This window comes from Ovis aries, chromosome 3 (genome assembly GCF_016772045.2).
Source record: "Ovis aries strain OAR_USU_Benz2616 breed Rambouillet chromosome 3, ARS-UI_Ramb_v3.0, whole genome shotgun sequence".
Lineage (NCBI taxonomy): Eukaryota > Metazoa > Chordata > Mammalia > Artiodactyla > Bovidae > Ovis > Ovis aries.
Window position 1 is genome coordinate 222,186,902 of NC_056056.1, and position 15,331 is coordinate 222,202,232.

The following is a 15,331-nucleotide window of genomic DNA, read 5'->3' on the forward strand; positions in this document are numbered from 1 at the left end:
CTGGTGTCAGAGGAGAAAGGTTGGGGGCCAAGGGAGGGGAGGAAACTGAGGCCTTCTTGGCTCCCTACACCCAGTGGGAAATCATCCCCGCTGGCCCCAAATCTAAGGCAGCCCTCACTTGGACCCTCAGGACTCCTGGTCAGTGGACAGTGCTAACCAGCTGGGTTAGCTGGTTTCTCCACCCATGTGAGGTTATGGGCAGCGAAGTAAAGGGCAGGGGAGTCTGTGGCAGGCAGGAAGCCTACATCAGCAGGACTCCATGAGAGGCAGCACAGAACCTGAGAGTCAGGCAGAGTGTGTGTGTATGGCTCTTTGTAATCCCATGGGCTGTAGCTCCCCAGGCTCCTTTGTTCATGGGGGTTTTCCAGGCGAGAATCCTGGAGTGGGTTGCCATTTTCTTCTCCAAGGAGTCTTCCCAACCCAGGGCTTGAACCGGGGTCTCTTGTATTGGCAGGCAGATTCTGTACCAGCTGAGCCACCAGGGAAGCCCAAGAATCAAGCAGATTCAGCTTCAATCTGGGCTCAGCCCCACTGAGCATGACCTAGAGAGTTACTCCATGCTCTGACCTTCAGGTTTCTCCAAGTGGGGGCCCTTTCCTAGCTCCCCTTTCTGGCAGGCCAGGAGGGAACAGATTCAGAGCAGGCCCCAGATGTGAAAGTAAGCCTTTCCGAGGAGCCCTGGTCCTGCAGAAGTGGAATGCGAAGCCCTGGTCCCCAGTCAGGGGCCCACGGAGCGGGTAGTGAAGGAATTCCCATTCAAAAGCGTTTTCCGTCTGTTTGGCAGCTTGGTTCACTGAGGGCCTACGTCCTGGCTCTGGATCCCTTGGCAGCCTTGGCAACACTGCCAGGTGCCACGGGAGGGTGAACCCAGCCCCCGCCCAGACTCCCGCCAGGGTCTGGCCCCTTTACAGCTCCAGTGGGCATGGCACTGGGGCTTTCCAGCACAAGGCATACCTCTGGCCCAGGAGGCACGTGGGGAAGGGTCGGGAGCAGGTGTGGCCTTGGTAAGTGGCTCCAGAAAGGGATGAAAGCCCACAGGTGTCCCTGGGCTGGAACCACCGGGACTGCTGACTTGGGCTTCTTCTGTTGATGCGGCGAGCTGTTCGCTGGGCAAGGCCAAGCCCCCGGGGCCTGCTCTGGGCCGCTGTCAGGCTTTAGGGTCCGTGGCTGCAGTGGCTACTGCAGAGCTGCAGTGTCTTCCACTCACAGCCTCAGACCAAGCCTTTCTGGCGTCCCGGGCACCTCACAGGCCACCTGCTCCAGCCCAAGGCTGGGCGAGGCTTCAGTGGGCAGGGTGCCAAGCCTCAGTCGGTGCTCCGCTGCTAAGGCTGTGAGATGACCTGCCGGGGGCCTCAGCAGCCCATCCACAGAGCAGGTCGGCCACGCCGCGTGGCTGACTCCCACAGAGGACCAGGAGTGCTGGCTTCCTTCCAGGCGAGGCCTCTCCCTGTCATCCCTGAGCCTCCCTCTTACATCTGCTTGTATGCCTCCAGGGCCAGAGAGCTCACTGCCTCCATGCCAACCGCGGGGCTGGCCCAGAAGGTGTGGATGCCCTGGGTGGGAGGCCGGACTGGGAGGGGGTGCCTGGGCGAGTGCAGCAGCTCCTCCGTGAGGGAGACGGGGAAGATGGGGAGGGAAGAGCGCACACCTGTGCCCACCCCCCTCTCCCGCCGGTCAGCCTGGGGGGAGGCCCCCACCCCGAGCCAGGGAAGGAGGACAAATGCTGGTTTTGTCCTTGGCCAGCGGGCGGCCCGCGCCACACAATGACCCTTTCATCAGGCTGAGGGAGCCCTGGGCCCGGGTTTCATCTGACAAGGGAGGGCGCCGGGCTCCCGTCCCCTTGCTGGGAGGGTTGGGGGGAGTGAAACCCCATCTGAGCCGGACCCAGGGCCCTGCAACGTGGAGGCCTCAAGAGTCAGCTGAAGCCCCGCTATCGGCCCCTGGGGGAGCGGGGCCCATGAGGTGAGGGGCTGCCCGCAGGCCGCATGGAATAGCCTGCTCTGGGTACCCTGATCCTGAGCTGACAGGGCGCCCACCTCTCCACAGTCAAGACCCCCATCCCCCACCCCCACCCCTGCTCCAGAGCATCCCCAGCAGCGGCTCACCCTGGGGCCCCAGAGCTGCCGGGCTCCTCTCCTTATTGGACCAGAGCTGGCAGGGCTGACATCCTGGGGCCTGGGTGACCTGAGCAAAGGGTCTCTCTACTGGACCCTGGCATTCGTGTCTTCCCACCTCAGGAGGACACCATGAGGCTCCCTGGAGAGAAACCGGGGGTGAATGTGTTTGACAGTGAGTATTGTTCCTTCTTCTGGGAGTCTCTCTCATGCTCCTGTTTAGTCCGGGCAACTCCTATCCATCCCTCAAAACTCTGTCTACATGTCACCTCCTCCAGGAAGCCCTCAGAGATACCCTAGAGAGTTCATTACTCTCTCCTGAACAATTACAGCCACAGGGCTCCCCCCTGTCATGGGTGGGCAGCCTCTCTGCTCCTAATAACTGCAAATGGCCCCATCTTCTGAGCACTAACTATATACCAGATACCCAGCTGAGCACATCCTTGCATTTGCTTGTTGAATTCTTACACTCCTCTGAATTAATGTTCCCCTGCCCCTCACTGTACAGAGGACATAGCTGAGGTTATGGGATGCACCCAGGCAATAACAGAGCTGTGAGCCCGGTATCTGGGTCACCATCAGGCCCCTTGGTCTCATAAGGACCAACAGGGACACCTGGTCAGAAAATGGGCCCTTTTCCTGCGGGCCTCAGTACACCACTGCAGGGCCTAATGCGGCCCCAGGAGGAAGCATGTGGGAGACCCTCCTTCCCCTGCCGACCCTCCACCCCACACACAGGGGTCGAAGGAGCCATGTCAAAATGCACACTCCCCTTGTAGTGGCTGCAGAGCCTCACACACATGTCATCGGTGTCTTGAAGTTCTCTGCGATCAAAGCGCCTCTATTTGTGTATCTTGAGCTGGGGTCCCTTGGGGGCTGGGATTTCGTCGGGATCCCCGGCTCCCACTGCCTGTGTGCACACCCTTCTCCAGAGTCACAGGTACTTTTGAATCCCAGTGGTGTGTGGGCCTGACCTGAGCCTGTGAAGCGACCGACGACAACAAGCAGACTGAGGCCCAGAGGCCACTCAGCAGCGTTCCTCCCGCACCTGGACAGACACGGTCCCCCTGGCTGCGAGCTGCTCCTCCTGAACCCCTTCTGCCCCTGCCTGGGCTGGTGATGCCCTGGGAGTGGGCCTGATCCAGCAACCCCCACCCCCCAGGGCCATGCCCACAGGGCCTCTGGGTCTGCGGTTGGCACCACCAGTAAAGCCACAGGGGCAGAGCCGGGAAGAGGCCAGTTTGGCAAGGCAGCGGTGAGCGCCCCTCACCCCCCGCAGCCAGGTGGTCGGTGAGTAATTGCCCCGTCACCATGACTCACCCAGTTCCCCAGAGCGGGCGGTCACCATGAGAAACTCCTACCGGAAGGTCTGGGGGGGATCGCTGCAGCCAACCCCCGCATCTGGGAGCAGGAGGCTGAGGCCGCAAGGGACCTGCCTGAGACGGCAGGCCAGCCTCGTCCTGGCACGAGGCCTCGGCCAGGCCCCCCTACCAGCCCTCCCCTCGGCCTGGGGTCTCCCACCTGCCCTCCCAGAGGCCCTGCGGACCCCCACGGGCCCTGAGAGCGCCTGTCCTGATGATACGGGAGAGCAGCAGCTGCCTGGTTGGCTGGCCGGGCCGAGCTCAGAGTCCGGCAGGGGCTCCGGGCTCTTCCAGGCCAGCACGCCCGTCCGACCAGATCAGTGGCAGCAGCCCAGGCATGCATCTGGGATTCGCTGTGCGCGGACCACAGCCCGGGACGGGGAGCTGGGAGAGCAGCCCAGATGAAAGGGGCAGGATCAATTGTCCGCCAGTGCTTGTGATCCCAGCCATGGATGCCTTCTGGAAAGTTCTCTGGAGCAGAAAGATGCCTCCGCCCAGGGCCCCTCCTGCCCCTGGCATCTGCGGATCCCGCAGTGCTAACCTTACCGCTGACCCTCAACACTGATGGAAGCACTTTGCACCGCGGCACCTCACCTGCAGCCTCACCTCCATTCAGGCCAGGACTGTAGACACCCTGCAGCGTCTTCTCACACACTCACCTTCGTTTGCATTACTGAGGCCCTGCTCCCACCCCGTGGCGTCTCACACTCCTAACTCTAATCCAAGTCAGCCCAGTGCCCACCAGCAGGTGGGGAAACCCCAGGGATGCGGGAGCCTCCCTGGTTTGCTCTTGGGAACCGTGGGGTTAGTTTCTGCTTCAGCAACCCCCCACCCCCTGGTGCTGAAGACCAGCACCCCACTGGGGTGGGGGTGCTGAAGGCAGGGCGGGGGGCAGAGTCTGTCTGACTGCCCTCCCCACCACCACCCACCCCAGACCCCAGCACTAGCCCAGGAATGTTCCAGAAAGCTGTCGCCGGAGGAGAATTTCTGCCAACAAAGCTGGCAGCGCACACTCTGAAGTGTGTGGAGTGAGCCTCTGTGGGCACAGATGGTCCTCACTGCAGGCCTGGATCTGGGGTGCCAACCCCAGTGGAAAACTCTGGGTCCGTGGAGGAACACTGGCCACCACCTGCCCCTGAGCCCCTCAGCTGCGGCCTGGGCATTCCACTCTCATCAGCTCCTGAGACCGAGGACCAACCCCTTCCTCCCTGCTTCTTGCTCCAAACCACCCTGGGAGGACTCCTGGTTTCCCATCCCTGGACACCACCGCCCCATCAATGCCAGACCTCAGCCAGCTGGCCCCGAAAGTGATCTGTTAAGCAGAGTAGCTGCTGGTTCTCCAGCAAGGCTTAAGACAGACTGCAGGGGGTTCTGGGGAGCAGGAACCGTCTCCACCTCCCACCTCTGAGAACCAGGGCCTGAGATTTCAAGACCTCCCCGAGTTTACCCCTATTCCCGGAGGGACGCCAGAAGCAGGACTCTCTAGCCTGGCACTTTGCTAGCCTGAGTCCCCGACGATCAGTCGGTCCCCACCCGGCTCTGTGCCCTGCCCGGGGCGGCCTGCCCCCCTCCCCGCTCCAGGCGATGCCTCCGCAGCCAGCCGGGGCTGCCCGCCGGGCCTGGAGCGCTCTCTGCGCCGGGACCTTGTAATTATGTCCCACAGCCCGGGAAACCGCGGGCCTCGCAGCATCTGGCTGCGGTTGCGAACTTTTGTTTCAAGATGCGCGACTATTTATAGAAGGAAAACTGGTAGGATAGTAATTTCCTAGGAGCTTGAGGAGAAATTGGCTGCGTCTCTATTAAAAGGGGGTGGGGGCGCGGCGATTTATTAGGACTGCGGCCGCGCGGGGGGCGGGGGTGGCACACGGAGCGGGAAGGCAGCGGCTGCCCCCTCCGGCCGCGTTAGGCGACCCCGGACGTGGCCCGCGTGTAAAGGAGAGGGAGGGGGAGGGGAGGCAGCACTGGCCCTGAGGTTTAATCAGTAGCATCCAGCTTCAGTTCCCCCAAACGGCGGTTCCATAAATCAAACGTCTTTTTTAAATCGGAGGCCAGGGCATATGCGTCCCATTAGGGAATCCGGCGAAGCCACCGCTGCGCCGACGCGCCCCTCCGCTCCGTGGGCCCTGTCGGGCCCTGCCCGGAGCTTCCCGAGCTCGGCGGGCGCTGCCCGGCCCGACGCGCACGCGGGCCCACGCGCCTCGCGCTGCCTTGCCGGGAACAGCCGGGCGCACCTCGGCCGGCCGCCCGCGGGCACTGCGCGCCCCGCCTCGCCCCTGGTGAGGGTCCGGCCGCTCGCCGCGGCAGGAAGCCGCGCGAAACCTCGGCAAACTTGGGGGACGGCTTGGGTGCTGTCTGGTGGGACGCGCTGTGCACGTGTGCGCCAATGTGCACGCGGGGCAACGGGCGTGTGCGTTCGGCTCTCTCGAGGGTGGCGCGGCCTTGCGGGCCGCGTGGGTTTATCTAGGAGGGGGACCTTGCTGGTCCAGGACTTCGGCTGGGACGCGCCGGGGATCTTCGCGTTGCCCGCGCGCCCTCCGGACCTCGCGCTCGCGCTCGGTGCGCGCAGTCGGTCTGCCGGCGCCGTCAGGCCTCCAGCGGGCCGCCCTTTCTCTGACCTCAAAGCCAGAACCTCTCACTGCCTCAGCCGCCCCCCTAGTTCCTCAACCTTGGCGGCTGACCCGGGCGAGGAGACCCAAAGTATCCCGGCTCCCGCGCGCGCCGGGCACCCGGCGCCCCGCCCCGGGACCTCACCGCGGTGTTCCCCGCGAGCCCAGCTCCGCCGCCGGAAGCCCAGGAGGGGGGCCCGCCCGCCCGCCCGCCCCGCGTGCGGCCCGCGGCACTCACAGGTAGCTGCCGCTGGACAGGATGAGAAAGAGCTGCGGGCAGTACACGGAGAGCAGCGCGCTGCGCGGCGACAGCAGGAGCATGGTGGGCCGGCGCTCCCGGCGGGGCCGCGCAGGCCCCGCGGGCAGAGCGCGGGGGCCGGCTGGGGCCGGGGTCTCCGCGGCCCTCCCCAAGACAGGGCGGCGGAACCGGGCGCTAGGGACCCGAGCGCGCGGGCCCCGGCGCAGCGGTCACCCGTGCCCCGCCTCCAGGGCCTCGCATCTCGCCGGGGCTGGGGCTGCGGCGCGCGCTGAGCCTGGAGGGCCCGGTGGGGGCGCGGGCCGTGGGCGGCGGGTGCGCCTCGGCCGCCGTCCGGCCCTCCGTCCGTCGATCGGTCGGAACCAGCTCTGTCGCTCGCTCAGCCTCACGTCTTCAAGTCTCCTGAGGCGCCCAGCTGCCATTGGACGGGCCACCCCTACATCCGCCTCCTCCGCGGGCGGGTTTTTTTAAAGGGGAGGCTGACCGAAGCGTGCGGCGGGAGCCGCCTCCAGGGCTTGCCCAAACCACCCCGGCTCGGACAGCTCCCCCACCGACTTCGGCGAGCCCCACCGTTCTGGTACGCTCTGGAGGGCGCATCTGGGGGGCAGGCATGGCGGGCTAACCGCGCGGGGGCGTGCGCGCCTCTGGGGTGTTGTGCGAGGCCCTGTGCTCCTGTGTGCGTGCGCGTGCCTGCAGATGCCTGTGCGTGCCTGCGGCGGCGTGGGCGCGTCTGCGAGGGTGCAGGTGTGTTCGCTGCGCCTCTGCCTGCGTGCGCCCCTGGTCTGGGGAGACTGGCTTTGGTCGCAGATGCTCACTGCCATGGCCAACCGGGCCCAGCGTGGCAGGGCTCACCTATGCGCCAGCGCACCGGTATCTCTGCAGGCTCCGGCCTCCGAACCTCTTTGGAAAGCCTGACAATGGAAACACACCCCCAAACAAGTGCACAGAAGCCCCCAACCCTGGCTTCCTCTACCTCACTCTTTTGCCCTCCTCTGAGGAGTTGGTTGGGGCAGGTGTGGGGTGGAGCCAACCGAGGAGAACACCCTTTTCTGAACTTCCAGTGTTTGGTGTTTTTTTTAAAAGCCCCAAACAAAAAGATTTTGAGTCCCGTCTCCTATTGTCTGCCCAGCTGGAGCTGCATATGAATGTCTCTCGATGCCGTGTAGATCACTTAAGCAGGAGTTAAGGCACAAAGAGGGACAAGGACAAGAAAAGAGAGGCCTGTGCAGTGGGGCCAGTGGTCCCAGAGGTAGTAGGTCTTCTGGCTTCTAGAGCTGGCATGGAGACTTGTCTCCAACACCCCGGAGAAGGGGGCCGCCTCCTCGACCTTCATCCCTCTGGGCCCTTCTGCCTCTCCTGAACCCCAAGAGCATGGGGAGGGCAGGAAGCAAGGTTGCTCCTGAGACTTCCCGACCCCAGTTCCAGGGGGCAGAGGGTGCCTGGACCCCAGGTGGCTCCGTCCAGCCCCGGCTTGGCTTCCTCCAGGGCGGCATCCTACAGGTTGCTCAGTTGCAGAGTCATTTGTTTTGAAACTGCCTGAAATCCAAGGCACGTCCAGGGACTGAGCCTCTCCCCTCCTGCCGGCCCAGAGGCTCCCCGGGGCTGCACGTCTGCACTGGCATCGGGGCTGTGAGGCGTGTGTGTGTGTGTGTGTGTGTGTGTGTGTGTGTGCGTGCACACATACACATGTCGAGGTGGGGGTGAGGGATGCTTCCCTGAACATTGATAAACATGGGGATACAGGCTGGGGGAGGCGGCTGTGATCACATAGTAGTCCCCCCAATACACATGATCTCAGATATTTACTTGGAACTCATGTGACCCTAAAACCCACACTCCTGAGATTCGTGGTCCTGGAGGAGTCCCCGGGTGCCTGCGGTGGCTGTGATGTCATTAACAACAGGCAAGGGTTGACTTGATTGGGACCTCTTCCACCCCCAGAGCGAAGGCGCCCCCCCACTCCGGGACTGACCTTCCCAGGGCCCAGGGCAGGAGGTGCGAGTGTTACCCCAAGTTTCAGATGAGGGAAGGTGAGCTGGCAGGTGAAAGAGCTCGCCCAAAGCCACCCAGTGAGGTGTGACAGGGGAGGAACCCCAGACCTTTCCTTGGGCACTAGGCTTCAGGTCCTCGAGCCCCTTAGGCCACATCTGGCCCAGCTGCCCCTCTCCGCATCTCATGCATCCCCCTCCCTCTGCAATGCGGGCACCATCGATGCCATGGGGGCAGGGCTGAGTCCCCTCCCCCTGGCAGGCCCCAGGGTGACTCTCTGGCTTACTGGATGTGCTTCCAGAGGGGCGTACTGGGACCGGTCTGGGCGAGTGTATGTTTTAAGGGGGACGCCAAGGGGAGGAGTTCCCCTCCAGGGCTCCTTGGTACGGGCGGGAGGACAGAGCTGGGGCCCGCCCCTGGCTGTCTCACGCACTCCCAGGGAGGTTGGCACAGGTGCCTGGGCTCACAGACTGGTCTCACTCCCTGGGTTCTCTGCACAGACACCAGCTGCCATCCTGTCCAGGGTGGCCAGAGCTTCAGTCCCATTGCCAGAGGGGAGAGGGGGGCTCAGGAAGGACTAGGGGTGGGGGGGACCCTGGCCCCAGCCCTGGGAGCTCAGGCTGGGCACCCCCTTCAGCTTCTTCCACTGTCCTGGGCTGGGGAGGTGGCGGTGGGTTCACAGAGCCCTTCCCGCAGCTGGGGGAGGGGTAGTTTCAGATGACCCTGGCTGAGGAGTGGGTGTTAGGGGCACTGTTGGGGTGCCTGTCCCGGCTGCCTCTCACCCTTGCGGACAGTGGCTTGGCCTCCCTTGCCCCATCGCTTCCCAGTCTTTACTGAGAAGAGGGAAGGCACCCACCTGCAGGGCCACCAGAAAGCCACAAGGCCTGAGTGCTGAGGACCAGGCAGCAGAAGGCAGGACCCGCGGGAGGTTGCCTATTATTTCCAGGGCCCAGCAACAGTAATCCCAGGGGCTGCCTACCCGGGGGGTCGGGAAAACAGCGCCTCCTCCCCGCCCCCACCCGAGTACAGTCAGTGCCCTGCGCGCTCACCACCCATAAACAAACACCCAGGGACACAGCCTGCACACAGACCCACGATAAACAGAGCCACCAGCAGCCTCAGGCACGCCCGCCCAGGCCTGCAGCGCTGAGGCTGGGGCAGGAAGCCTCCAGGCTGCCTCTGTGGCCACTGGCCTCGGTCCCTACCGGCTCCCGGGCCTCGGTTTCTCCATCCGTAAAATGGCAGAGGAGGCGACGGACCGAGGGCGATGGATGAAATGGCTCTCAGGCCTGCTTCTGCCTCTCCGCCTGGGAGGCCGCTGCGCGGCCGGCCCTGCCTCGGGGCTGTTCACTGGCTTTGCCCGCCGCCGGACCGGCCTGCCTTCCCGCCTTTGGCGGCGCACAGTAGGCTCGCAGCGCGCGTACGGGCGATGGAGGTACACCGCGCCCCCGTCGCAGTCATCCTGAGCGCCCCCCACCCCGCCCCCGACTTCGAGCGAGGCCGAGACAGATTCTGTCTAAAGGAGATCGCAGCTCAACAGGTAAGGACTCGGCTGGCTTCAGGAATGTGGAAATACGACTCGGAGCAGCTACTGCAGCGAGCGCGGCCCGCCGGGCGCCCGCCCGCCCGCCCGCCGGGCCGCGCGAGGGGGAGCGCAGCGAGAGGGGGCCCGGCCAGGGGCCCGGCCGAGGGCCCGGGGCGGGCGGGGCCCGGACGGAGCCCGAGGCGGCCCGGCCGCCCGCGCGGCCCGTTTCGAGCCAGCCCGACGAGTTGTCAAGGTAATTTCAACACGTCCGCGTGATGGATAGAGACGAAGTGCCGTGGCGGGTGCCCTGGCCTGCGCGCTCGCTCCTGGGGGGTGCGCCCCCCTCCCGCCCGGGGCCCTCGGCAGCCCGAAGCCCCCCGCCCCCGCCCCGGCGCGCCCTCCGGGCGGCGAGCGCTCGGCCCGGGCTCCGCGCCCAGCGCAGCCCGGGGGAGGGAAGGCGCGTCCCACCCCCGGGGCCTGGAGCCCAAACAGGTGAAAGTACGCGCCGGGCACGCTCGCCGCTACCCGCGAGCCTGGCAGCCCGCGCGTCCGGCTCTCCCTGCCCCAGCCCTGGGCTGGGCGCCCCTCGCGAGTACCCGCCGCTCAAGGGGCTCAGCGGCGTCTCCGCCGGGCCGGGCTGCGGGTTCAACACACAGGCCAGCCTGGGATCCCCGAGAGCTGCCCGTGCCCCCCTCCGGTCCCCGCGGGGAGCCCTGGAGGCGGCTCCCACCGGCTGCTCCCGTCCTGGGCTCCCTCCCCTGCCCACAGGGCTACTCACCCGAGCTTCACGTAGAGAACGCCAAAGCAGAGAAACACGTAGAAAATCCACTTGCGAAAGTTTCTGTGCATGATCCAGGGAGGGGGGCTGCGCCATAGACCGCGGCGGCCGGAGGGGACGCGCGGGCCGGGCGAGGGACGGGCAGGAGCGGGGGGCTTCGGTGGACAGCGCTCAGCCGGCGCTGCGGCTCCGGCGGCCGGCGACGCGCGGGCACTGGGCGCGCGCTGCCACCATGGTGAGCCCGGACCGCCGCCGCCGCCGTGTGCGCCTGTGGGAGTGACCTGGGACGGGGGCTGCAACCTCGGAGCCGGGCTGTGACCGCGGGGCCCCGGGAGCGCCGGCGGGGGCCGGGGCCCGAGCACGGCGGGCGGGCGGGCGCTGCCTCCGCTGGGCGCAGCCGCCTGGGGCCGTGCGCGCCTCGCCGAGCGCCGCGGCGGCCAATGTGTCCGCACTTGTCGGCCTCCCCAGGTGACTCGCGGCCCCGGCAAGCGAGCTGCGAGCGAGCGAGCGCGCCCCAGGTAGGAGGACCCGCCTCCCGCCCGCCCTCCTCGCTCGCCGCGCGCTCTCTCTCCCTCGCTCCCGGCCTCTCCCCTCCCTTTTCTCCTCCCTCCCCCGTGACACACGAACGCATCTCTCCCCCGGAACCCCCTCCCCAGGCCGGCTCCCTTCCGATCGCTGAGCCCAGACTGGGAGGGAAGAAGGGGGTTGGGTGCGCGGGGAGGGGGGCTTCGCCGGGGAGGGCGCTGCACCGAAAAGACACCTGCGGAGGGGCTGGCGGCTCCTCTGCGCCCTCGCCCCGTCGGGCGGTGTAGCCACTCGGCTTCCAGCTTCTAGAGAGGAAGGGAAAGACCACCCATACCCATCCCCGCTCTGGGCACGTTTCCCCTACCCCTCAGAAATTACCCCGTTTGGGGTCCCCCCGGACCACGCCCTTCACACTTCTGCCAGCCCCCGAGGACCTCAATCAGAGCCCCTCTTCCAGCCCCGGGTCCCCACACCTGTCAGGACCAATGCCGGCGGCGCTTACTGAGAGCAGGGGCAGGAAACGGACAGAGAGACAGGCCTGGCCAGATGCAAGAGACTGGCTCCGTGACCTCTTTGGGAAGCCGTTTGGCTGAGCACCGTGGTGGAGACAGATGGAAGGACGCTGGGGCGGGTTCCTTGGCTCTGTGGGAGGCTCCCACCCCAAGGATCCCCTGCTTGCTCTCCCCATCAGCTCCGAACTCTTCGGTCTGCACCTTCTCTTCTGCAGTGCCCAGAGTGCAAGGTCAGAGCCAGCGTGGTGCCTCGCACACCAGAGCATCTGACTTGGCTCAGTGCCGGCCAGCGGGTACCCGGGTGGGCACAGGGCCTGCCTTTGGCTGAAGCTCTGTCTGGAGAGGGCCGGTCCGTGGCCCTCTGCCTAAGCACTGCCCTGGGCAGACGCCTGTCCTGCTCGGGTGTACAGACCTGGACTCCTCTTGGGCGAAAATATGAAACTGGGACGTACTTAGTTTCAGAAGACCAGCAGAGGCCTGAAACCTGCCGGGGTGGCCGCCGGCGTGCAGGCGCGGGCAGGGGCAGCATGTTGCTTCCAGCCAGCCTGGGTCCCACCTAGCCTACCCGCCCCCACTTTGAAGGCTCCGCTCCCTCCACACTGCTGTGCGACCCCCTGCTCCTGATCCCCTCTTAATCCTTGCAAATCCCCTGAACCTTTGCCACCACCCAGGCGCGGGCCATTCCTCGGCCTCTGATCCGGACGCTGGTGCAGCTGAGCGGAGCCGGCAGACGGAGCGTTCACAGATAGATGAGAGGGACACTAAACAGCCTCACAGGCAGGGAAACTGAGGCACAGAAAAAGAGACATGACTATAGCAGCCTCACCCCCAAGTGTTCTCTGCGTCCCAGCGCCCCAGATGTCACCCCATTTCACGGAATGGGAAGCTGAGCCCTGGAAACCGGAGGGTCGGGCCGAGACCTAGCTGCCGGTGGCTGGAGCGGAGCCGGGATTGGGCCGGCTGGGGCGCGCGAGCCGATGCTGCCACCCGGCGGCGACGTGAGGACGCGAGGCTGCAGGCTCTCCACGACCGGGATGGGAGGGGATGTCGCGGGACGCTGGGCCACGCGGGGCCCCGGGACTGCGAGGCGGACAGCGTGGCCCATCTGGGCACAGATTCCGGGGGCCACCTTGCCCCCAGCCTCAGTCTCCGCCTCCTATAACGGGGCGAATCCCGGGGACCTGCGGAGTATGTCGGGACTTCGATAAAAGACCGCCCCCCGCTCCTGCAGTGATCTCCTCCCCCCGGCCTGGAGCCTCGGCGACCGCCCAAACCCCATGCCTCGTGAACCCTGGCCCCCGACCTCGATCCGCTCCGCGGTCGCGCAAGGAGGCCTCCGAGGTCGGGCAGGCTCCCGGACAAGCCGGGCGTGGTGGGGCCGGGAGAGGAGGGGGTGACAGCCGGCGGGTGGGACGGCTCGGCTAGTCTGCCCCTTCTGCCTGCTGCTCCTGGCCTCCGTTTCCCTGGGAGAACTGGGCGCAGAGCGCGCCTCCCGGGACTCGGGTACCGCTGCGCAGCGTCGTGCTGCCCCCTGCTGGCCGCGGGGCCGAATGTCGGCAGAGCAGGTACCTGTGGGCGGCTTCCAGGCCCACCCGTGTGGGGTCCGGTTTCTTGTTGGAATCTCCAAGGGGATTCCTGAATAGCTCCACGATTGGCGGAAGTCTAGTGTGGAAGAACTCTATGAATCCCTCTCCGTGCGTCTGTGCGTACATGCACACAGAGGCTGCATGCTTGAGGTCCCTTCCCGGCCTGGGTCCCCGGGGTCCATTCCAAAGGCTCTGAGGTCTGAAAATACAGGCAGTTACCTGCCTCCTCCAGCCCCATCCCTCCTCCTCCACCCCTCCTCCCAAGTGGGTTTGTAGCTCCAGACAACCTGAGCAAGGTGGTGACCCGGGTCTGGCTCCAAGGGTCCCTCACCTGTTTGGGGTGGGGGAATGATTGGCTGACGGCAGATGAGGTACTCCTGCCAGGAAAGGGGTTCTGGCACTTGACGAACGTGGAGACGTGCCGATGCCCAAAGGATGCGTTATCCAGAATCAGGGTGCCCTGGGGATCCCAGATGGGTCTCAGGCACCTTAGTGGGGCTCAGTGGCCTCAGCCCCTCTTCCCTGTGTGGCCTCAGGCAAAGCGCTCAAGCTCTGCAACCTGGGTTTCCTCATGGCTACATGAGGCCAGCAATACCACTCACACCGTGTGGGGTTCTGACATTTGACTGAGTTAACCCGCGTGAAGGGGGCTGGCATTTCTGGCCCCTGCCTGCCCCTCAACTCCATCACACACGTGAGCAGCCTCCTCCCCCTTCTGTCTTCTGCTACTTGGACGCACCGAGCTAGGTCACCCCAGGGCCCTTGCGTGTGCTGTCTCCTCCGGCACAGTGCTTTTTCCCCGGTTCTATGTGGGTTTAGCATGAGCGTCCCGCATCCAGGGGGCAGGGGGCTCACGTTCCTCCCCCAAAATGTGCTCACTGGTGCTCTCTGTCACAACTCTGCTATTCCTTTTGTGACGCTGGGGGCTAAATGTCGTGATTTGTTTCCTGATTATTCCTCAGGGCCTCCCTGATGGCTCAGTGGTGAAGTATCTGCCTGCCAATGAGGGAGACCTGGGTTTGATCCCTGGGTCGGGAAGACCCCCTGGAGAAGGGCATGGCCACCCACTCCAGTGTTCTCGCCTGGAGACGCTCATGGGCAGAGGCGCCTGGTGGGCTACAGTCCCTGTTGTTGCCGTTGTCCAGTCTCCGGGTCGTGTCCGACTCCTTGTGACCCCGCAGACTGCAGCATGCAGGCTTCCCTGTCCTTCACTATCTCCCAGACTTTGCTCAAACTGATGTCCATTGAGTTGGTGATGCTGTGGGGTTGCAAAAGAGTCAAGCGCCACTTAGTGGCTGAACAGCAACAGGTTCTCACTGGGGACCATCTCCACCTCTGCTCTGGCTCCTGCCCTGTTCCCGGGAGAAGAGGCAACCTGGCACATAGCGCGGGTTCTATGAGCAGCTATGGAATAAGTGACCGTCCAGGAGGCAGCTGCCTCCACGGCTGTAGAGCGGGGACCGAGCACCGGCGCCTCTGAGCCTCGAGCCTGAGCTCCGCCGCCTTCTCCTGCCCCGACCGCACCCCGTTCTTGCGCACGTCCTCCTGCCTCATCCTTGCATCTTGCACTGCCTTCACTCGTGTTTCCTGAACCCCAGCAACTCCAGCTGAGGTGGCAGCGAGCGTGTGCTGGGCCCCGTCTAGATAAGCAGTGAGAGGACTCTACGCCCAAGAAGGATCTGATGTGCCCTTGCTAGCTTTGAAGACGGAAGGAACTTCATGGTGAGAAATTCAGGCAGCCTCTATGAGCTGAGAGTCTTAGAACTGGAGAAAGAAGAGAGGCTGAAGCCCCATCTATAGGAGGAAGGCCCCTTGGGCTAGATGAGGTTGAGAGAAAAGGAGCTGTGACCTTCAAGGTTGGCAGAGGGAGGGGGCAGGACTAGACGTTGGCATCGGGAAGATGTTCGGGCCAGTCCTTGGAGAGTTACATGGATGTGATCCGTCACATGGAAGTCCATCCAGTATCTGAGGATTGCCATCATGCAGGTGAATGCCGCATGCTTGCCCAGGCGGAGGAGAGGCTGTTAGGTTGACCAGCTGTCCTGGCTTGCCCAGGACAGAGTAGGGTCCCCAGGATGA

The 15,331-nt window shown here is 65.0% G+C and overlaps 1 protein-coding gene across 3 annotated transcripts in view; it reads right to left on the reverse strand.

Moving 5' to 3' along the window:
* Nucleotides 1-11,104, reverse strand: part of WNT7B (Wnt family member 7B) — a 54,179-nt gene extending 43,075 nt beyond the window's left edge. For 2 of the 3 annotated variants that reach the window (XM_060414294.1, XM_027968212.3), the window contains exon 1: nucleotides 10,630-11,104. In XM_060414294.1, the coding sequence (XP_060270277.1) occupies nucleotides 10,630-10,725 (96 nt within the window). In that variant the 5' untranslated portion in view covers nucleotides 10,726-11,104. Of the gene's footprint in view, nucleotides 1-6,319; nucleotides 6,407-10,629 lie in introns of those variants that run through there. The other variant, XM_027968211.2, reaches the window with a different exon arrangement.
* Between the last annotated feature and the right edge of the window lie 4,227 nt (nucleotides 11,105-15,331).